This window comes from Alligator mississippiensis, chromosome 6 (genome assembly GCF_030867095.1).
Source record: "Alligator mississippiensis isolate rAllMis1 chromosome 6, rAllMis1, whole genome shotgun sequence".
Classification (NCBI taxonomy): Eukaryota; Metazoa; Chordata; order Crocodylia; family Alligatoridae; genus Alligator; species Alligator mississippiensis.
In genome coordinates, this window is record NC_081829.1 from 21,012,370 (window position 1) to 21,036,505 (window position 24,136).

Consider the following 24,136-nt stretch of genomic DNA (forward strand, 5'->3'; position numbering starts at 1 on the left):
CACTAATATTCATGAAATTTTGGTCCAGAAGTGACTATTTCAACACCTTCATCAATTAGGCTTTATTCAATTGGCCAGCAAAAATAAAACTACCTAACTTAGGTCTAGCCCACATTCAGGTCAAGTCTAAACTACAAAATGGTACATACAGTTTGGGTAGGAGTGTGGGGAAAAAAATCCTCCCCTAACCTCCACAATTTGCACCTCCTACATCTTGCACTAGTAAGCCCCTCATAGGATAAACTAACACTTATTTTTTGCACCCATTTAATTATGTAAAACCTTTGGCTTGACATGTTAAAAGAGCAGGGAATTCCCTGATGATGAACAGAGAGAAAAAACAACCTAGAGGTCAATGAAAACTCCAGGTTGCAGACACACAATACAATTACTGTGGGGCCAAAAGGTTGAGAATTACCACCTTAGACCATTGCCTATGATGCCTCTCTGAACCAGTTAGTCTCCAAGTTGTCACCCTGCCCTGATTTCGCATTTAATTGACAGCCCTACTCTCAATTATAATGTTAGTCCAATAAAAGATATCAAATAATACATGATACTTGTATTTCCTCTGGACCATCACAGCTCAGCAACACTACATCATTAAGATAGCCCCAAAGATGGGAGCCTCACCTACCGTGTAGTATTGATTTGACTTGTCTAAGTTCACAGAGTCTTTCACCTCCCCTCCCACTAAAGTGTTTTAAAACCTTAAGCTAAGGGTGGGCAAAATACAGGCCAAGGGCTGGATCCAGCCAACCAACTGATTGGATTCAGCCCACAGTTGCCCCCACAGTGTTCCACATGGCACCTCCTTGCCTTCTACCCTGCTGGGAGCTGGAGCTGGAGCCAGAGCCCCATGCACTAGTGCAGGAGCTGCCTGGCTGAAGCTTCGTCCCTGCCCAGAATCATGCAGGAGGGACAAGAGCAAAAGGAACAGCCACTGCTGGAGGTGTGGGTAGCTAAGCAGCATTGGGGCAGCGGCAACAGCACTGGGAGCAGCCCTGTTGGTAAGCTGTATGTGCTGGCCAGAACTGCACGCCTCTGCCTGTGGAACCTGCACCCATCACAGGGGTGTGCAGGCAGCAGATCTTGGCTTTCCCCCAAGCTTTCACTGCTCTGCAATCTTGTCCCACAATCCTGACCTCCCCCTCCCATCCTGCTCCTGAACACTGCTCCCTATCTGCCCACAGCCACATCCCACAAAGAGAAGCCTCATCCCACACTTTCCTTAGACTCATAGGTACCTATACACATGCTTAAGTCTGCTGCAGTGCTCCAATTAGAATGCTCCAAGATGCTGCAGCATCACATGTATTCAGTGTCCCCCATTTCAAAATAGCAGTGGGGCCACTATAACTAAAACTCTTTGAATGAGCTTTAGACAAAGCACCCCATGACCATTTTGAAATGTGGGACATTGAATACACGTGACGATGTGGCATTTTAATTAGAGCAGCTGTCTGGGAGCTGATTTAATTGAAACATGTCCCCTTCACCTCAGAGCATGTATATAGATACTCATTGTTTGCAAGTGGGGAAATATTACTCATTGACTGCCCACATGATATAATTTTGAAAACCTGTAATAAGTGCAGGTCATATTGTAATATGCATATAGTTCTCTATTTGTAGAAAATATTGAAAACAGCAATCTTGTTGAATTGTTTTGGAGACTGAAATATGTTCATCTAAAACTTTTATCCAATAATTATATAACAAACATTCATACAAAGTCAAATTCTGGTATTAGAGCATTCAAACATAGGTTAAACTCCTTGAATGAGCTATTTTCCTTCCAGATATTTCATGTATTTTCACTCATTTTGTAAACTACTGCTTAATTTGGTCATACCAGGGGCATGATTTCAATATAAATAATGCATAAGAAATTGCAAATTATTCATTACATTTTAAAAGTGCAATATATCAACACTTTATCCTGTTTCCAAATTCAGGCCTTGCTGTGTCCTATAAATAAAATATAATTATGATTACTTACTATTTTGCTGCTCTATGGGAACCACTGGATTGCCATTTCTGCAAAAAAAGGAAATGTTTGAACAATTAAGAACTCCATGATTTGAAAGCAGGTATGAAAATGATATTTTTTAAAAGGCTATAGCTTCATTTATTATTATATTTCTGTAATTTTGTTATTTTTAAAGTTATATTTTTATACTTAGGGCACTCAGCATCTAAAACCCCTCAGAAACCTTAGGAAGAGCAATTGATGTTCAAAAGCTGGTCCAATACCTCTCCCTACTACAGTTGATCTAGTAAAAGATATCACTAACATCCTTGCTTATTAATAAGTGTAAATCCTTATTCTGCACTTGTACCACAGTAGACCACTACAACACTAGAACCTGTTATACCATTGATTCCAATATGGGACTTCTAGACAGTACATATTAAGTATTTTGCTGAAGCCTACCTAAGTTGCCTATCTGAAAATAGAAATAATGACTTCTCATTTCATTTACCATTTGTCTAGCTTGTCTGTTCAGATTGTAAACTCTTAGGCTAGGAACAGAAATTATACATAAACCAGTATAAGTGATTAGAAACTGATTCAGATCTGTAACACAACAGAAGTTCAGTACATATAAACCACTTTCAAAATGGCAAAACCTGGTTTAAGATAAACCTCGATGGATGTAGTATCAGACATAACTGATTTAGGTTAAATCAGCTTATTGAATTTTTGTCTCAGATCCCCTCCAGATTCAAGTTAACTCACAATCCCCCAGTATCCCAGGATGCTTTGCACCTCCCCCGCAACCTGCCCGCCTTGCGGAGTGGGTGGACTAGCCTTAGCCCAAGCTATCTGCTCCAGCTGCACAGGGAGGTGTGCTCTAGAGTTCCAGCTGTGCCCCCCAGCTTTCTGGCCTAAGTCACCACAGGCATGAGGCTGCATTTCCAGAATCAGAAGTGAATGTCTGTTCACTTGCTTACTGGTTCAATCTACAGAGCTTAGACTAACCTGTGAAGAAAAGATTGAATTAATTCAGCCTTGGGCTTTTTGACTCTCTGTACTTAGCCCAAAGATCAGGAATTATCTCCTATTATGTGAGGCTCCAGCTCCTAATAGTTGCTACTATAACATAGTGAATAAATAACAAATTATCCGACCTTCATTAAAATCCTTTCAGTCATGCTGCAGTGCTCTAATGTTAGCTTTAGTTATGGAGTAAAACTATCTAACCAGCTTTAGTTATGAAGTGCAAACTTGGTTTATATTATTTGGCTTTCTACCTGAGATCATTAGGAGCTGTTTCTCTGTAGCAAGCCAGGGCCTGTTTATCAGATTGTGTAGCAAAACAATTCCAAAATACCATCAAAACCTAATGAGAGAAGCCGCTGAATGCAAACAATTGATCTACATTATGGATTGGTTTTCTGGTTGAGAAAAATAAAACCAAGTTTGTCTGTTTTAAGTTACATGAGTTCTTAGACAAAGGGTAATCCTTTCCTATAACTGGATGTCAGAAGTACAGCACAGTTTGGAACAAATCCTCATGGCAGGGGAATGAAACAGAGGCATGAAAGGAAGATTGTAAAACTCTGATCTGCTTCGCTATTGACAAACCCGCTGACAAAGAGATTGCCTGTTATCATCAGTGTCATCTGGCTGCAAAGAGCATTGCCCACACCATCTGCAGACTTTAGACTGGCCTCTGGGAAGGACTGTCTTCTTCAGTGAGGAAACCTTGTTCATGCATTTCACATATAGCTTGATATTGCAAATGCCTTGAAGCGAGTCAGAGATTTGTATTTCAATTAATGTAGTAGCAGCAGTGATATAACCAGAGATGGGGGAACCAGAGGGTTATAAAGGCAGGTCTTAGTAAGCTAATAAAGAAGATGCTCTTTTTAGTTATATTTTAGATGGGCTTGAACCATCTAAATCCCAAATACAAATTACCCAGGATTCTGAGAATCGAAACTGCAGGGTTCACTATCACTGCCTCAAGGCTATAATAATTACTTCATATTACCAGTGTCCCGCTGAAAGTTGGCATGTTGGATTTTGCCACTCACTTGTGTGGTTATTTAACGGTTAGCCTTAGATGTGCTCATGTATGCTTCAGAAGATGTAGTAGGCTGCCTGATTAATTCACATCTCTGTCCTATCCATTATTCCTCTATTGGGCTGCAGCAGACTATGCCTCATGGTCATTAAACACGGTTAACATGTCCCTGAAATCCAGATATTAGGAACAGAAAGCTTGTCACTGACTCCCTGCTGTACTTTATGGCTGAAGTGCCTCCCTGGCCAAATTTATCTTTATAAAACAGTTTGCATACAAAATATTGCAAAATACTCCATAGAAATTCAGTCATAAATGGAGATTTAAAGGTGAGTGTTAGAGACCTATTTCATTTTTCTAAAGGCTTTTTTGATAACACAGCATGCAAGTATAAGAAGAAATGACTGAACTCAACACAGTTTGCTAGACCAGCTGCCCCAGGGCTCTGTTTTAAGAAACCTTTGTACTCCTGGCATTTCAGGATTAATGGGGGCCCATTCAGCCCCTGGAACAACTTACAGCACTCTCAGAATTACTCTAAATTTTGCTGGATTGTTAAGAGGCCCTGGAGGCTGTCACACCAGCTCTGAGTAGATGATACACACTGCAATTCATTATGCCCTTTAGTGGGCAGGGCGGGATTGGGTAGCAGAGAATCAACTACAACATCTTTAACCCATCTGAAGATTTCATTGAACCTTATATCACCATTTTATGTCACATCAGGCATGGCAGCAGTAATACAGGTATATTAGACACGTCATGAAATGAAATTAAAAATACAATTCAAAATTAGCTGAAAGAAAAATTCAGCACAATGAAAAAAATTACAATATTTTTCCCGTGGAAAAATTTGTCAAAATTGGTACAGTTTGGAAAAAATATGGTTTTATGCAAATAACTTTTCCTGATGAAATTTTGTTTTGGGAAAAGTATTCTACCCATCTCTGTCTGTATAACAATCAAGCATACTTATGTTCACATATCATTGCTTACTGTATCAATGACTTACCTCTAATGTCATAGTCCCACCACCCAGTAGTGAGCAACTGAATAGTGGAGAAGGAGGAGAAAGAGGGAAGCTGAAACATAAAGGGTGCAAAAGAGAGAAGCGGATAGGCAATGGGAGCTCCGCCTTCCTCTAACCTGCAAAAACATCTTTAAAATAAACACCAAAAGTCAGATTTACCTTATTGCTTTGATCTGGACATACTGGCTTGCAGCTTCAATTGCCCTTATAGCTTCGCCCAGGTTGATGCCCTCAGTCCGTAACCCACAGATGTAGAGAATCTGGTCGTGTGGTTGCAAACTGCCTTCTATACTGGCAGGAGAACCAGGTACTATCTCAAGAACATAGATACCATGTAATTTGCTTCTAGCTCCTCCTGTCAACTTCAAACCTGGAATAATTCAGATCAGTACATTTTGGTGTGGTGTATTCTGAATTTTCATTAGCAGTGTCATCTAGTCTAGTGGGACATGATCCCAAAGGAAGAATGGGTAATTAAAAACTAGACTTGATAGGATTTGCCTGTATGGTCCCCCTGGGGCACCCTATGAACTGAGAGTTAGGCAAAGTAAAAGGCTTGGGAGCAGCCCCAAGCAGTTTGAAGCAGACCTGAGTCCCAACCCACACAGACAGTCACTTGAACAAGGCTATCTGTCTATCTCAAGTACTTATACAATCTTTGTCATCTGAGCATCCAGTCACTTCACCATTTTAGGAGTATTTATCCTCCCAACCATTGGTGAGGTAAAGCTGTGCTATTATCCCCATTTTACAGATGAGAAACTGAGGCACAGAAACTAGTGATATGCTCAGGGTCACAAAAAGAATCTGTAGTGAAACAGGAAACTTGACACAGATCTTCTAAGTCAGAGGCTAGTGCCCTGACCATTGGATGGATACTTTTTATCTCAGATTTAAAAAAAAAAAACAGTTTTTGGAGTCTTAATGTTGCTTCATGCATCTCCCCTGATAGTAGATAAACCACTACACTCCAAAGCCATTCTGAAGGGTAGCACTGAAGTTGTCCAGGTAATAGTAACCTCTTACTACTAACAAAAAGGGATATTTTTTTCTGTATCACGCACCTAACTGTCCATTGTCACCTTTTGTGAGTATAATTTCAGGAATATCATCCACTGTGACAGAGGGATAGAGGTCATTGTTACCCCGTCCAACCACCAGGCTCAGATTGCAAGGACAGCTCTGTAGCAGTTTCAGGGCTTCATGGCATGGTAACACTGTGACATCAACTCCATTCACCTAATGACAAAAAGTTAAAATGATGCCCTAGATCTTATTAACTGATAATACATTTCTTCATTTACACAGCCCAGAAAATATGAATTTCAAAAAGTTCCCATTCTGGTACGATTGACTTATAATATTCATGGCAGTGAATGCTTCAGTTAAGGCTACAAAAAAGTTTCTATTTTGACATTTTATTTTCACGAATACACAACTTTCTGAAAAATTCTCTTTCCGAACTTAAATTTTCCATGCATTTTGTCCAAATCTGTCTCTTCATGATATATAAAGAGCTGAACATTTGTTTAAGATCATCATCCTTTATTCTTTTAAGATTAGACATGTCAGCTCTTTCTGATCTTATTTTTGCTGGAGTTCTTTTTGCATGACTGGAAACTTAGAAGGGTAAAAAGATTACATGTGGAAACCTGAGCAACTGAGGAAGAAGAAAATTTTATTCTAAATTTTTAAAATACTTCGTATTTTTTTTCCAAGTCAAACAGTTGCAGTGAGTACTGATGTTAACAATTCAAACACTTTCAGCATCTTCCATTTCAGGACTAAAAAATTCCAGTCCTTCATTCTGCCAAAGATCGTTATAAATAGGCTTTATCTGAAAACAAGAGAAGAAGCATATAAAGGGAACAATTCCACCAGCCTTTGCTGCCCATTTTTACCATTACGATAATGCAGTTTCTTTCATTTACTTAATATAGAAAAGGAACTGGCATTTTTGTTAACTTTTATTTCTGCTGGTCATGGTAGGTGCCTCATCCTACAAGCCCTTCTGCCTGTGACTAGTCTTACTAATGTTAGAGGAGAGATTTCATCAGGCTAGTAGCTCAGCATTGCCAAACCAAGACAATTTTTTTTACTGACAGTCTGAAAACTTTTTACTGAGATATGTTTTACATCATATAAATATACCCTTCTGCCAAGGTCTAGACAAGGGCTTGTGTGAGAGGGGAGGCAAGAGCCCCCCCCCCCCCCAACATGGCCCCAGATCCCTCCTGACGAGCCCTGATACTTACCACAGGGGAGGAGACAAGTGGCAGCTGCAGGGAAATGCCAATGCAGGCTTGGCAGTTTTGGAGCTGCCTGAGTCTGCGAATCACCAAGCCCCGGGGACAAGGCCTCAGAGAAGCGCAGACTGCTCAAAGAGCAGCTGGAAGAGGAATCAGCTGGGCACAGGGAGAAGCGCTGCATGCCAGCCGGGAGACACAGGTGGCAGAGCCAGGCGGCAGTGGCCCCAAGTGTGGAGAAGGCGGCCCGAGCGTCAGCCGGGGAAGCCTGGCTGATGGAGCAAGGAATTCAGGCTCTGGGAGCCAAGGACCGCTGGAGAATTGCAGCGGGGAGAAGCGGTTCTCCATTACCAGTCTGAGCGGAGCCTTGACAGCAGCAGAGATCTCAGGCACTGTGGTGGGGAGGGGCAACGAGCGAAGCTAAGCCCCATGGGCAAGCCCGACGAAGAGGGCAGAGCAGGCGGCAGCTGCATCAGAGCCGTACGGGAAAGTGGCAAGTACCAGCAGGTGGTGGTACCAGGATTGATTAGCTCCTAGTCAGAGGGATCCTGGGAGTCAGAATCCTAGGTGCCCATCAGCAGATGTCAAACATATTTTTTTAGTTGAGAATTATTCTAAGTTACCATTATCCCAGGCTGGGGCAGGTTTAGTTTGCCCAAAAGGTGATCCGGAGACCAAGGATTGACTCGGGAAAGATTGATGGCCAGAAGGACCTGACCTAGGTCCAGGCAGGTAACGTAGATGAGAAGAGATCATTCCAAGGAAGACTGCAGGGAGCAGCATCTTCCCAGGCTGTGGATGTGGTAAGGGTGGGGTAAAGGGGAGGTTTGGAGCCCCATGAAGAAAGACCAGGGTCAAGACCCCTTTTGGGACCACCGACAGGGACTGCATCCCCATCAATCAACATCAAAGACGTGGCAGGTGAGTAGGGGCAGTGCCCAAAATCATCTAGGTGGCCCCTGGGTGCAGTCTCACCCTGATGTCGCTAGGGAACAAGGCACCAACCAGAAAAGGACCAAGCCATACAACACCTACCAGCGACAGCTTGGTTCAAAAGTAGGGGTTTAATATTAACCATAGCAAAAAAGTGTATCAGTAAAAAGTTTTCATATTATCACTAAAAAACATTGGGTTGGTAACCCTGCTTGACCGCAGCAATGGATGCCATATTGCCTCCACACCCAGAGCCCACAACTGCACCCCATGCCATGCTGTCCCCCAGCCCACCCCACCACCCAACTTTACCCGCACTGGCCTCACTCCCTGGCGCAGCACAATCCCTGAAAAAAGAACTACTTTCTGCCTACTTGCAGCCTAGCAGGCTTGCAGACAGGCAGTGGGATGCAGCAGCAGCACATGGCTGGGGGAGGGACAAGGTTACAGAAGCTGCTGCGAGTTACAAGGCCCTGAGAGAATGCGTCCTGCATGATGCTGTGCTTCTGCTCAGACACCAGGTAGTGCTCCTCTGCTCTGTCTGTTCATCAACACTTGCCTCCAGCTTCTTTCCCATGAGGGATTGTCAACCAAATTCCCAGTTGCTTAGAGTTTTCTGGACTGATACTTTTTCATGAATTTTACAGACAGGCATTTTTAGCTTCTCATTACAGGCTGTCAGTAAAAATTTGCAGGCAGTTGGCAATCCTGTAGTAGCTCCTCACATGAGTAAGTGTAAGGCAAACTGGGCTCCTCTAAGAATAAGCATGCCAAAGCAAAATGGCATTGATCGCCTAGCATTTTCACCCCCTTTTTTAAGCCAAGGGATTTCTGTACCATAATGATTCTGTCTCCTCTTCTCAGCCTTCCATCAGACAAGGCAGGATCATTCCGGATCTCATCAACATACAGGCAGCTGTCCAGTTTATTAAGAACCACTGTGAATCCATAACCATTGTTCTCAGACCTTGTCAAAGTCACAGAGATCTCAGTTTCCTATCAAATGAAACATAAAATGTAATCAAGGCCTGACTTTCTACGGCACTAACTTCCTTCTTCACAGTTTATATATAAACTAGGGGCCCAGTCTTCAGCTACACTATACCAATTGTAGTTGGGGGATCTGCCCTTTGGGCTAAGTACAGGCAGCCAAAAAGCCCAAGGCTGAATTGATTCAGTCTTTGCAGGTAGGTCTAAGCTGCAGAGACTAAATTGAGAAAAAACTGGACACCAGGGCTGTGCAAAATTTCAGCAGCTATTTCATTTCAGAGGTGTTTGGGGCCATTTCAGTGTCTGAAATACCAAATCCGAATCAAAATGGAAGGCTCTGAAACAACTCTGAAATGAATCGGAACATTTCAGAAATGTTTCAGAGAATTTCAAAGTTTCGGAGCTGGGCTTGCAGAAAAACAAAAACTAAGAAGAGGTAGGGGAGGAGGACTGCTCTGATATTGACATCTAGCTCCTGGTTCAATTTCCCAGCTCTTTCCGGTGGGCACAGGCCCCCGATCTGCACACGGGGTTTCAGCTGGGGAATCAAACTAGGGGCTGGCGAGTTGAACAGGGGGCTGGGCAATCCAGCTGGGGGCTGGGCAATTGAACCAGGGGCTGGGGAATCCCTGCCGCAAGATCTGGCTCTGCAGGAAACAGAGAACCATGCCAGGGTCATCTCACCACCGCTGTCTGCCCTGCACAGCCCCAGATTGAAACACCGAAAAGAATCACTGTTCTCCAAAATGGCTGGATCTGAAACCAAATCAAAACACAGCTGTTTCGCACAGTCCTACTGGACTCGCATTTACTTTTGATTCAGGAAATGCAGACACATGCCTGCAGTGGCTTAGGCCAGAAGACGGGGGGATGCTAAAGCATAGCTCTCTGGCACAGCCAGCGTGGGCTGTGCGTTCACTTCTTCCTACTGCCCCGAGGTCTCTGCGATTTGCAGTCCAGACTCACAGCAACAGGTCTCTGCAGGGTTGCTAATCATTTACTAGGCAAAGGCAGGGGCTGCTTCCAGGCGCCTCTGGGATTTGTAGTCCACAGTCACAGCCAGCAGTAAGTTTAAGTAGGGGAAGGGGTGTTTAACCCCCCTCCCTGGCCCCAGACCCCAGCCGGGGTTTGCCTGGGGGAGAGCAGTCAGAGGAGGTAGGAAGAAAGACAACTCCTTGGGCACAATGCATTTTTGGGAGGCATTAGGTTTCCCAGAGTGGTAAGAGAATAGATGGGGAAATGAGACTAAAATAATGTGGTGTGGGTTGATTAGAGCAACACTAACACGTTCCTCTTTAAAAACAGCATTATCCAACTCCCTTTCCTCCTCGTTTCAGTGGCAGACCGATTACGTACCATGGTCAGTCACTTACCCAAGTATAGTCTTCCTCTTCCTCTTCTCCCTCCAATTCATCCACATCCTCCCATTCATTGTCACTGTTGCTTGGTTTTATAATAGGCGAGGAGACTGAGAGTCTGCTAGGTGCCCAGGGTTGCGGGGCGGCTATAGCTGGAGAAGCTGTTTCAGAACTTCCACCACATGAGAGCGAGGTCGGAGATGTTGAGCTGATGGCAAGATATTCCTCGTCAACAGGGGCAAGAGAGAGAATTTCAGGCATGCAATACATGCTCAATAGGTCACCATCACTCCTGTCAAACACAGGGCTGGAAAATAAAAACCCATATGACTGCAGGACAGGGCTTGTCTTCTAGATGCTTCATGGCTGGGGCATTGGGACCTCTACTGCATACAAAGTATCTCACATTTAACAAAGGTGAAATTTATTGTACTAAACTCTGGCAATAGTACCATTCTTATTTTTTAAAAATCACCAATTTGTGGAGCTAGGTGTAAATATATATATATATTTCTAAGACTTCTAATGGAAATCTATTTTATTCCAAAATTTTTGCACTGAATTTTTCTTGTTTTTAACCAGTAGATTTCTGTTAACTGGGAAGAAGCATTCGAATCAGCCTGTTTTGATTACTCTGTCAGTATTATAAATTTCTTCATATGCCATGAATAATGAATAACAATTAGTTTAACACCAGGGTGCAAATTTTCACTAAAATGGCTCTTTGGTTTTCATATCCACCGTCTCCTTATTTCAAACAGAATGCCTCACACATCCCTCATCTCTGTGATTCTTTCCATGGCAACCACAGTTCAGATCACAAACATCTACATGAAAGAGACAATAATTGCTCCATCGTTAAGTCATAACTAGTTTTCCATTGTAAGTCTGATCTTGACCTTCCCTCTATATTCCATTTAGTTAAATAAAATATTTTGTACTTGAAAGTGGACATGTGCAATCTTGCCAGCTTGGGCTGGCGGGGAGTGAGAGTTGCAAGCCACGACAAGTACTCCCGAGACTGAGAGAGTCAGAAAATGGGAAGATGACTTGACAGTAGCATGATGATCCAGAGGGGGAGTGTTTGAGTTCAAGGAGGTTGCTTGGATTTATGTTCTAGTTTATACTGGAGTTTCAGCTGTGGCTTTAAGGGGTGGAACGGAGGCCACAGGGGTGCCTGAGGGGCATGTGAGGTTTTGAGCCCTGTCAGGGGCAAGGGCACAAGACCAAAACAGGCCAAGGCTGAGAGGGGTAGAGCCTGAGCCCAGAAAGGGCAATGCAGGTCAACTAGAGGCTGAGACTGGAAAGACAGTGCCCAAGACAGTGGACCTAAGCCACCTGTCAACAGTCAGAGTAACCTATAGGCTAAGGCAGCTGAACTCTATACAGGAAGGCAAACAGTGACGAAATGACATCTGCTAGACATAGACGTGGCTGTAGGGGTGGAAGGAGGCCATAAATAGCCCTTAAGGTGATTAGTGCCCTTAGGGCAGGGCGAGGGACCAGAGCTGCAGCTCGTGGAGGGGACTACTGCTGCTGCTTGTACCCCGGGACAGCATGGAGGGGGGCATGGGCCCTCTGGATCTGCGCGGGGTCATACAGGGATACGGAGGGGTGGGCTGCAGCTGTGGCTGCATGGGGCTCTTCTCGGCGAGGGCTGGGCTCAGAGCAGGCACTGGCGGCACTGGGAGGATGCTGTGTCCACCCCTAATTTCATCACCGCTCTGCTCCAAGTGCTGCCGCCTCCACCAGCTGCCCGGCACAACCCTGGCTCTTCCTAGCACGTGGGTGGAGGCAGGGTGTTAAGCCAGCGGGCGGCTGGCAGTGGCAGCACTGGAAGCGGAGCAGCGGTGAAATTTGGAGTGGATGCAGCACCCTCCCAGCACCCACTCCAATCCTAGCCCCTGCTGAGAAGAGCCCCGCGCAGTCTCGGCTGCAGCCCGCCCCGCCTCACCCATATGCAGGGGTCAAACGCTCCCCCCATACCCTCCTGGGGTGCAAGCAGCAGTGGGAACCGCTTTCCCCGCCCGCCATGAGCCATGGCTCCAGCCCCCTCCCCCACCCCACCCACGCAGTGCCTGCCCCTGCCCCCTCCCTCACCACAGGGGTGGGGGGTTGATCTGCCCCCCAAGTCTTTTCCTGCCCCCTACCCTTCCACCACACCGGACTTACCAGCTGGAGGCAGCTCTCCACACTGCCAGCTGTGCTCCTCGCTGCCTGAGTGCTGTGCTGCAGTTGCATGCAGCACAGGCATTTATCGGCCAAATTATTGGCCCATCTGGCCGATATCTGATACAGACAGTTTCAGATCTATCGGTGCACTTCTAACTATTATTAATAATATATATATATTTGTTTAATCAAAGCCAACCTTTTTTCCTATGTCAGAAGATACAAGTTCCAATTAAAACGTTTTTTCCCCACTAGCAGGACCAGGCCACAGGGGCAACTGTGATGCTCCTGGGTGGACATACAGCTCCTGACCCACAATGTGTGTGTGTGTGTGTGTGTGTGTGTGTAAATAACATACACACATAGAGCTTGCCTACACATGCATTTACTCTGGGATGGTTTTACTCTAGAGTAAATTGCTCTAGTAAACCCACTCCAGTAAGGCATCTACATATGCAGGGATGCGGAAACAGATCTGCTACTCCCACCCCCTCTGGCCCTGCAGCAGCCAGGGGGAGCTATAGGCTCCCCTGGGTGCTAGCCCAGGGAGGGGTAGGGAGCATGGGGCCAGAAGATAGCTGTCTCCTGGCAGGGGCTGGAAAGAGCTCCCCTACCCTGACAGCAGGGAGCTTCTGGCCCTGGCTCCCCAATCAGTGGCAGGGGACTTGGAAAGAGCTGCAGGGGAAAGGCAGGTCCCAGCCCCCTGCCCCGATCCACTGATGGAACTCCTAGCAGCAAGCCTGTAGCTGGGCAGGGATTCACTGCCTAGCTGCCAGCTCAGAACTAGCTGCCCCACCGGTGGATCAGGGCAGGGGGCTGGGACCTGCCCCTCCCCTGCAGCTCTTTCCAGTTCACCTGCCTTGATCACCTGATTAGGGAACGGGGCTGGAACCTGCCCCTGGCTGGGAGCCTCTCCCCTGCCTGGCTCCATGATTACTGCCAGGGCACAAGAACATTGTCCCTGCCTGGGCTCCAGTGCTGGCAGGCAGCTCCCTGGGGGAGGGAGCAATCTCCCCAGTAGGTAGCCCCCTACTGCCCAAGTTTGCTCCTGGTCAGGGGTCTACATGCGTGCTACTGCGCAGTTAATAATCTTGAGTAAATTTGCTACCTGCATTCGCATTGGAGCCAATTTTACTGTGCGGTAAGAATCTGCATGTGTAGATGTGGATGCTTACTGAGCGGTATTTAGCTCTACTGCACAGTAAAGCATCTCACGTGGATGTGCCCACACACACCTGTAACACCACTTCCACCCTCCCTACATACACACACCTTTTGACCTACTCTTGGATTCAGCTATGGAAAAGCAAATCTGTGAGCAGTAGCTCCTGTAGGAAATGGGAGGAGCTAAAGGTGTGCAGAGGGTAGACTCACTCCAATGTAAATGTGTTTGAGCCTTTGTTTCTGTACTGTATCTCACAGGGTACTGGAACCCCAGATTTTTGTTGTGGCATTGGTGAATCTGGACAGCCATGCAAGGATCTCGGCTGAATGTATGTGAAAATGGGCTCAAGCAGTTGTTAAATAAATACTACATAAACTGAATGGGAAGACGACCCCCTGGAAGATTTCTCATACTCATGCAACTGTGAGCTTCACCTCCCCTCTTTTGTATTAAAGTGAGGATTTCATTGTTTCTTTTCTTCCCATTTCAAGAGAAAGAGGAGGAGGGTGAGAGAATTTCACATTGCAGTATGATGATACATGAATGTATCTTTTATTCTTTGATGGGTGTGTTTGATTTAACAGCTGTGGGGGGGGGGTTCAAGGGGATGTAAAACAGTTTAGTATTTAAAAAACAGATTCTTATGAACACTTTATTTTTTTACAACAAGTGAGTTTCATTTTGTACTTAATGCAGAGAATTAAAAAACATTGCATAAGGACAATGAAACTTAATGTCCTGTCTACTACATATTTTAAACATATGACTATAGAAGGGAATCATAAAATAGGTACCTACTTAATGTCTATTTAAAGCAGCCTTTCCTCTAACTTCAGTGGAAACAGCATAAGGTGGTGTCTTATTTTTGTAATGCATCAACATTCATACAAGTGTCTTACAATGCAGACTACTGCATGGTTCAAGAATGAAGGCAAGGGCAAGTGGAGACAGCAGTGCAATAGAAAAGGCTAGGATTAGGCGCTGGCTAATTAACAGGGCACAGGGCATGTCCCCTCCAGAACTTTGTGCTTAACCCACAGCACTTTGTTTCCATGCAAAATTCTGAGGGCTAACAGAACTAGCACAAGGTAGGCCTCATCACTTCTTACCTTTCAGCCCTTCCAAATTCACATGGTGAGTAGCAATTCTGCCTCACCTCTTCCTCCAGAGAGCGAAAAGCCTCAGTAGGGATATTTTCCTGGTAGGATTTCCAGAGATGCTGGTAGGAGCATGTGCCCTGGGCTGCTGATTTGTCCAGAGGCTTCTCATGTGGGGCTCCTATCTTCTGCTTCTCATGTGGTGGGCTTTCTTCTTCAGGAAGTTTACTGCAAGAAGCCACAGCTGGAAAATCCTGGCTGTCTTGACATTCTGGCAAGGTACAATCAGCCTCTCTAGCAGATTGACTCAAACTGTTAGTAGCATCTGGACTGGCCAATGTCACTGCCACAAGCCCCTTAACTGGAGAAGGTGCCGGAGTCTAGCAAAATGACAGAGTGAGTATATTTAGTTTCTTGTTTCTTTCTCATCACTCTTTTCCCCATCTTTCTTTCTTACAAGAAAAGAGGAAAAACAACAGTGCAAATATCAACAGACTCTCAATGCAACACAGAGCTAGTGACTTAGTGGGAGTACAGCTCTGAAAGAACCCCAAGATTAATACCTGGGAGGGACTCTGAAGGGGCCCAGTTCACAAACCAAAAACTGTCATCTTGCAGGCCAGGAACCCCATGACCTAAGGACTGGTTGGGATTGCCTATACTTCATATACAGACAGTCCTCAACTTACGACGTTTCACGTTATAAACATCTTAAGTGCCGTTTATTGTAAATTGACACCCTGTTTCGACCTTCAGATGTGGGTTTTGACTCTATGATGCTGGATACAGCTGTGTCTAGCTGGTAATTCTGGTGTTGTGGAAGGGGTGGAGGAAGGGAAGGGGTGTGTGGGGACCAGATCAAGATGGTGAGAGAGGGTCTGGGACTGTGGCTGGGGCTGATGCCACTCATCCAGGAGGGCATTGGGTGGGGGGAGCATGTGCCCCCAGATCTGCGCAGGGTGGGGGTTACACCAGGCTATGCTGGGAGTGGGAGCTATGCACTCCTGCTGCTCGCCCAGCCAGGGCAGGGCAGGCATTGGGCGGAGCCGCTGTGCTGCCTCTGGATGAGTGGCATGCAGCTGCGGAAGCTGCACCCTCCACCACACCCCCCAAGGATGAGCTGTGGCTCTGTCCCACACCTGCCCTGCCCCGGCTGGGAGGGTGGCGGCAGGGCATGGTGGGGGGAGGTGTGGCCCCGAATCAGGGCGGGCAGTGGAACAAAGGCTGTGGGGAGCTGCAGTCATCCAAAAATTTGCCATAGCCCCCCTATAGGCCCCACCTCCTACCTGGATTTCAGCCCGGCGCAGCCCCAGCCCTGCCCACTCTGCCCTGATCTGGGGTCACATGCCCCCCCTCCATGCCCTGCCATTGCTCATTCAGCCAGAGCAGGCCGGCGCAGGATGGAGCCATGACTCGTCCAGGAGGAGAGCGGCTCCCACTGCTGTATGCCACTCATCCAGAGGCTGCACAGTGGTTCTGTCCTGCGCCTGACCCACTCTGGCTGGGTGAGTGGTGGAAAGGCATAGCCCCTCCTCCCAGCACAGCTCAGTGCAGCACAGCCCTGCCTGCCCTGCAAAGATCATGGGGAACATGCCCCCCCCCCCCCCCCCCCCAATTCTGCCCTCCCATACAAACAGCACCAGCCCTTCCCTCACTGCAGGGGGCCTTGATCTGCCCCCCCACCCTTTTCACCACACCAGACTTACCAGCTGGACACAGCTGTATCCAGCATCGTAAAGGAACCAATCCCCCAGTTATAACATTGTTCCTATGGAGAAATTGTTTCTGAATTACAATGTTTTGATTTAAAACACAGTTTTCAGGAACCAGTTGTATCGTAAGTCTGAGGACTGCCTGTAACACCAAAGTCATGGTAGGCAAGTTGTTCCAATTTTAGGATAGTTGGGAGTACAGACAGACAAGTGAGTAGTGGAAAACCCTAGGAGACAGCCAGTTCAAGGGGTCTTACTAAGCTGGCACAGGATGCAGAAAAAACAGTCCAATAAGCTGCTTATGATCTGTGTATTTCTTTAAGTATACAGTTGGGGAGACTATTTGTCTGTCAGAACTATTCTGCCAGTGAGTTCTATTCCCCACAGGCACCGTCTCAGTGGAGATTGGCATAAGGGTAAACCACAGTGGTCAGCCTTCAAGCAAATCTAATCCAGCCACATGTGCAACAGGGGCGCTGTAGCATGGTCCCTTAATCCCTGCTATTTAGATGAAGCATTAGAAGGCTGCAATTTGATACAGAAAGGTGATCTAAAGCCAACTTCATTAGAGTAAGAAGCCAGGAAAGAGCCCAAATAAGGGTTACCAGTGCTGCCAATAACTTGGGAGCTAGCCAGGCAATAGGCAAGCAAGGCAGTACTCCAGACAGGGAAGAAGGGCTGCATCTCAGCTGAGCCTAATGCGATTGAGGAGAGCAGGCTACTTACTGATGGGATGGACCATGCCTGGGGCTGGTCAGAAATGTGTGACTGGAAGGGGTGAAGCCCAGGGAGATAAGTTCAGCCAGTGTGAGCAGTCTGGCTCAGGCTGTGCTAGTGGAAGGAGCTCCTGGCACAGAGCTGAGAGGCACTATTGGAACGGTGAGTTGGCCTAGCGGGGCAAAGGCTGAGAGAAGCCAGCTGAACAGGGTAGAAGCTGGGGAGAGCCTGGAGAGAGGCATCCAGCCCCAGCTGTTGATGTTTGGGGTTTTGATAACTGTAGATTGTTAAACTGGAGGACCAGGTTGTGGCTATATAGGTAGTGGAGACCCTGGACAGGGTGCCTGGGAGGCACTCCACACTATCAGGGGCTGAGGCCAGGATAAAACCCTGCAAAGTTCTGGGACCCTTGTGCAAGCCAAAGCCAGGCCATGCAGGGGCAGTGAGTGAGTAGCCCTACAAATGGGTCCAGGAGCCCAAGTGACTAGAAATGCATACAGAACCAGAGGTCCCATGAGGGATGACAAAGTAAAAACCATGAGGCATGACTATGGAAGAGGCTGGAGGCCACAAATAAGGCCTTTAAAGCAACTTAATGCCCAAGGCATGGACAGGCCCATGAGTGGTGCCTTCAGGGCAGGTTAAGGGCCGGTAGGGCATAGAGTAAGTGGGTGGCAGGGAGTGAACAGTAATACTGAGAGTATGGCGTGGTCAATTAAAGGTGATCAGGATCACTTCAGGACTTGGGAGCATCCTTCCACATCATATGCATCAAGGCATGGCAGAAGAATACACTGAGGAACTAGAATGGGCAGACCTGCTACAGGGGCCAGACCTGCTACAGAAATGCTTTTGTATGAGCATGTCACTTGTTACAGAGATATTGTCAAAAATACAGTGGCTGACATAGCAAGTGGTATAGACAAGCCCATTGGTCATACTGGGCTGCACTGGTAGGTGTCTTGCCAGTAGATAAAGGGAAGTGATTATTCCCCTCTATTCAGCACTGATGAGGCCACATCTGGAGTACTGCGTCCAGTTTTGGGCCCCCCACTACAGAAAGGATGTGAACAAATTGAAGAGAGTTCAGTGGAGGACAACAAAAATGGTCAGTGGGCTGGGGGGCATGACTTATGAGGAAAGACTAAGGGAACTGGGCTTATTTAGTCTAGAGAAGAGAAGACTGAGAGGGGACTTAATAGCAGTCTTCCAACTACCTGAAGGGGGATTCGAAAGAGGATGGAGCTAGACTGTTCTCAGTGGTGGTAGATGACAGAACAAAGAGCAACGGTCTCAAGTTGCAGCAAGGGAAGTTTAGCTTAGATATTAGGAAGAATTTTCTCACTAGGAAGGTAGTAAAACACTGGAACAGGTTATCCAGAGAGGTGGCAGAAGCTCCATCCTTGGAGGTTTTCAAGACCCAGCTAGACAAAGCTTTGGCTGGGATGATCTAGTTGGGATGGTCCTGCTTTGAGCAGGGGATTGGACTAGTTGACACTCTGAGGTCCCTTCCAACCCTAATTTCTTATGATTCTTTGATTACTCAGCCCATTCTATCTTTAGTCTTTAGGCTAATCCTGTTAACTAGCGCCATTAACAAAGGTTGGCATACAGAAACTGGACTGAAATCACTACTTCATCTCATGAAGCAGCTTAGATATTAAATGTTTTGTATCCACTCCCAGTCCCACGAGCAGTCAAGTCTACTGAAAACTCCAGGTTAGCATCTAGAAGACTGCTGGATAGAAAATCTCTACTCTGGGACCTAGGAGGGAACCCCATAGTCCTGGGCCATAAGCATAATCTGCATGTCAGACTGGTTACTATCAGCTACACCTTAAAGATGCAAATGTTGCAGTTTCATAATAATGACCTATTGGGACAAATAGTGAGGCAGGTCTGCTTAATCTTTCACTATTCTGGCTTGTAAGTGAGCTGTTGTTGAACTCTGGAGGTGGCAAGGTTGTTGTTGGAGAGTTGGCAGGGGGTAGAACAATATGCCATAGCTGCCTTGTTTGAGATGTATTAGCAAAGGCAGCGGTGACAGTTTCCAGGACTACAAATGCAAGTACTGTATTAAGAGGTCTTGTCTTACCAATGCACTCTGGTCTATTTCTGGAAGGACACCTTTAGGTGGTCTGCAGAGAAGAAGTGTGACTTCTGGAGGAGCACCTCTTAGCAAGTGGAGGACATCCTAGGCAGGAAGAAATTATATTAGCCTTGTTGTAAAATGCACAGGTCCCAAGTTACAATATATCTCCCTTCTCTTAAGAGAGATTACTCCCTTAAGAGTGAAAACGTATTAATTGTGTTTGATAATTCCTTCATGCCTGTACCTTTCATCAGCATATCAAGGCCAACAATCACTGTTCAATAATGTGTGTCTGAAAGCAGTATTAGACTTTTTAACATCAAAACAATGTTTGCAGTTATTAATCTAGCTTCCATTCCAACAATCCATATATGGCTTTGGATCAATATTTGTAATATTTTATTTTGAGGAAAATAGCTAAGGAGGAACAAGCTAAAGTCCTATGTAAGTGAGACAAATCATCAACTCATGTAAATCAGCATAGCTCCAAAAACTACAGAAGAGGTATGTTGATTTTTCACCATCTAAGAATTTGTCCTTCTGTTAGGAGCATTTATTTACTGGCACTCTGCTTTTCATTCCAGTGCTGGATGAAGCCCTTACCTTGTTGGAAAATAGGTGTTTTAGGGCACCGATTTTACTCAGTTTGGTACCTTCTTTGAGATGAAGACCTTAAAGGCCAAACTTCAGTCCACGTACACAGACTGAATACGTTGCCTGCACACAAAGAAATAAGACAAGGGAGCTGGGAGGGAAGGGTTTCTTCTCTGACAACATCAGGAGCACAGCATAGAGTGTACCTGCAGTTCTCCAGTGCCAACTACAAACATTTCTACAAGTATATTTTCAATAGAAGGCCTCTGGATTCTCAGATCTACTAATTATGGTCTGTGGGCCTGCTGGCAGGGACTTCTATGCAGCAGCAATTTTTGGTGCCTTGGGGGTAAAATCTCTGTACTCCAACCCTCCCCATACAAAGGAACTGCACTGAATGCATGGGTTTGGATCCCCTTGTGTCAGGCTAGGAGGACTTGTCCCTGCCTGGATGTATGGACAGTGCTTGTGATTTCATTTCCTAGATGTGATGTGCACACAGCACACTGAGGGAATGAACCAGCATGTCACTTTTTAACCACATCTTATACACTATCTAGCAAATATTCTCTGACATCCTTCTCACAAAGACAGCAGGTAGGTCTAGTATCACATTTCTGCTTCCAGTTACATGTTGAAGGCCTGTATAGTATTACAGCGTAGCTTACATCATCATAAATTAAGGATGGACAAATCTTGCATGGTTGGGAAGTGGAACAAGAACCCAGGCAAAAGGAATGTTTGTGGAATCCTATCTGATCAGACTTTCCTATGGGATTCCCCGCCCTCCTTCCTGCTGCTTAGACTGGAGATGCAATGGAAACAGCCCCCTCCATGGAGCCATTTGTCAATTCTAGCTTTCTACTAGAAACAAGAAATACAGACATGGGACAATATTGCTAGATTAGAGTTTATCTATGAATCAGTGAGACTTAGTGCCTTGGGGAAACTGTCAGAGCATTAAAAAATCATATTTTATGGTAGTCAGCCCAACATGTAAAGCACTTAATGTCACAGTTATTCAAAGTAGGTATATGATGCCTGATCCAATGAAGCTTTTAACATTAAGACATTTGGGTGTCTATATCCAAAGCTGCAACCCCAGAAAGCCCCATACAGCTGCTGCCTGATCTTGGAGGTGCATAAATTCCAGAGGTGCTGTAGTCTTAAACCGCCAAGAATCCCAGTGCCTGAAAGTCCTATTTCTTGCAATCCTGGAGGCACCTCACTTTTGACAGGACTGAGCAGTTTGGCACCTTCCATATACCTAAACCATAGCTGTTCCTCTGTCTGCGTCCCCTGAGGGGCTCAAGCCAGGAAGCATTCTTAAAACATTCCTGAAACATCATTAGGATTGGGCTCCCTACAAAAATTCAGTGATGATGGCTTTCTTCTAAAATACATGTGAAGCAGGAGGTTGACAGTGCCCCCTAGGGGTTAGAATGCTTTGGCAGGAAGTGGGAGACCAAGGTTCAATCCCTTCCAGAAGGTCAGACCAACACCTTCACACCAAGAGAGTCCCCAGACCACCACACCATTCCAGTTCAACACTCTCCACCCCTTTGACTGGAGTTGTACAGAAATAAATGGAAGTCATAGGGCTCGAGAGCATATGCGTGGCTCTGTAAGCCAGTAATTTGGGCAATTGCCTGGGATGGGGTAGACTTGGGTTCTAGTTTCTACTTCCAGAACTGTTTCCATATTTTACCCAATGCCTGTTTATGAAAAATACAGATGCAGTCTTGAGAGGGGAGAGCAGAAGTCTGATCTATCCCTACCCAGGCTGAGGAGGGAACTGAACTGGAGTGAAAGCTGTACCCACCCATTGAGCTGTTGGATAAAAGGAGAGAAGCACTCTATCATCATTCTAATACAAAAAAGTGAGTTCTGCTCAGTTCTTTGAAAGAAAGAGCAAAGTTATCCCTCTTCATGAACAGGGTCTGGATTGTGAGTCCCAGTTGAACTATGCTGCCTCCCTGTGCCCCATGAGAGACATCTGGGAGATGGAACTTAAAACCTGCCTTGCCCTCAGAGTTTCCCTCCTGGCTGTTTTGGATACTGTTCTGGGTGCTTATGTCTCTCCATGCACAGGATAGTGAGTCTGGGTGCCTAACACAGGGTTTTGGATCTCACTGCAAAGACCAAATGCCTACAAATTAGGTTTCACAAACTTTATTTTTTAAATGTCGAAGTCCTTTATTGGATTTATTCCCCATTTTACCAATGGGGAAATGGAAGCACTGACAATTTAAATGATTTGCTATGTCATATATAGAATTAGGAATAGAAGCCAGATCTCGCTACCTAGCCCTAGTATGACTAACTACCATCGCACCCTGTCAACAGGAGAGTTTATAACAGTGTCTGTCACCCCAGTCAGTAACAGGCATCCTCAATAATAATGGCTGCCTTCATAGTTATCTTTTAGGAGACTTCATAAAGAGAAAAGAAGCTAACTGAAAACTAAACAGCAAAATATAGGGCTAGATCCAGATTTCAGTTACACTGGTGTAAAAATAGAGTTACTCCATTCAAGACAGTGGAGTTTTTCCAGATTTACCCTAGCATAACAGAAATTGGAATCTGGCATGGCACATTTCATATGACATTTTAGAACATACATGGATTGAAGGGAAAAGTATGTCTACTGGTTTATTTAAAACAAGACAGATGATAGTGAATTAAGTAAGTGGCACATGTCAGCCAATAGATCTTTTTGGTGTCAAGAGCAGACAGCAAGGTAACTAAATAGCGAAGGAAATTCTACATAATAGTTTTATCTGAATTCAGTACAAGAATGCATGCCCTGAGCCTTTCAAGCAACAATAAAGTAGGTTGGGTTCATTTAAACTTAATTAATATGTTACACAGCAGGAGGCCCATTCAGGGTACTGCCTGGTACCTGATATGAGAGTCCTTGAATAGGTTTCCCATTCACAGCTAAAATGACATCTCCAGCTTCAATTTCTCCATTCTCTTCAGCTGGCTGCCCAGGAAACAGTCTTTTGATCCTCACAATATTTCCTCCAAGGTGTTTGCGAGCATCTCTTTTCATCTGCAGAAAACTGAAGCCAAGGCCTCCAGAATTCTTTATCAGTTTGACTTCAAATATATTATCTGCTCAAAAAGCACGCAGGAAAATGATCAGGTTCCATGGCTTGTACCCCACTAAAGTTGGCAGTCAGCTCTGAAAAGTGCCGTCATAAAAATGACCCTCTCTTATTCAGCAGCATGGCTGACTAGTGCTGCTTTAGTAGGGGGGGCATGTGCCCCCGCTGCAATTCCCCTGCACAGGTTCCCCTGCAGCCAATCCCACCGTGCATCCCCTATGCATCACCACTGTTCAGCAGATCTCCTTTGTGTGTCACAGAGTCAGGTCTGCTGAAATTAAGGCCAAAAAAAATAAAGGCTTTGATTGCTTTAATTGCCCCTTCACCCTGAGGCATTAATTAGGTTGAGAGGAACTGAGCTGGATTCTATTCCACCTCCTGTGTCCATAGGTGTAGTAACTCCCAATTAGTTACAAGCCAGCTGAGGGGGAGTCAAGTGAAGGCAAAATTAGGGTCTTTTTTGTGACTGCCTCTGAATACTCAGAAGAACTCAGCAATATTCTATTGCATATTTATTAAGTCTAGCTTAGGTACCTTTTGCACAGGTATAACTCAAGAGTTTATGAACGTTTCTGGGGGAGCCAAAAGCAGCACAGTTAGAAGCAGGACCTACTTCGCCGTCATGGAAGTGCGGTGACAGCACTCAGCGGCAGGGAATTGCACGTGGGCTAAGGGCATCTTATTCCCCACCCACAGCACTGTCCCATAGGCATGCATAGCACCCTCAGATGAGCCACTCTATGCTTGGGATCTCAGAACATAAGCCCAAGCAACACAGCTGTCAATTGCATAAGTATGCTGCAAGGGAGGGGAAGGGACTGACTGCTCTTTCCTGACCTGTGCATTCATGGAGGGGGCGTTATTATTTGCCTGTCGACCAGTGACT

The 24,136-nt window shown here is 45.7% G+C and overlaps 1 protein-coding gene across 1 annotated transcript in view; it reads right to left on the reverse strand.

Moving 5' to 3' along the window:
* The window catches only part of FRMPD2 (FERM and PDZ domain containing 2), a 133,126-nt gene that overhangs the window by 42,819 nt on the left and 66,171 nt on the right, over positions 1-24,136 (reverse strand). Inside the window, exons 26-33 of the mRNA XM_059730323.1 lie at positions 23,043-23,257; positions 19,550-19,648; positions 15,038-15,405; positions 10,607-10,799; positions 9,081-9,239; positions 6,129-6,303; positions 5,224-5,434; positions 2,003-2,040 (exon numbers count right to left, since the gene is read on the reverse strand). Coding sequence (XP_059586306.1) covers positions 2,003-2,040; positions 5,224-5,434; positions 6,129-6,303; positions 9,081-9,239; positions 10,607-10,799; positions 15,038-15,405; positions 19,550-19,648; positions 23,043-23,257 — 1,458 coding nt within the window. The remainder of the gene's footprint in view (positions 1-2,002; positions 2,041-5,223; positions 5,435-6,128; positions 6,304-9,080; positions 9,240-10,606; positions 10,800-15,037; positions 15,406-19,549; positions 19,649-23,042; positions 23,258-24,136) is intronic.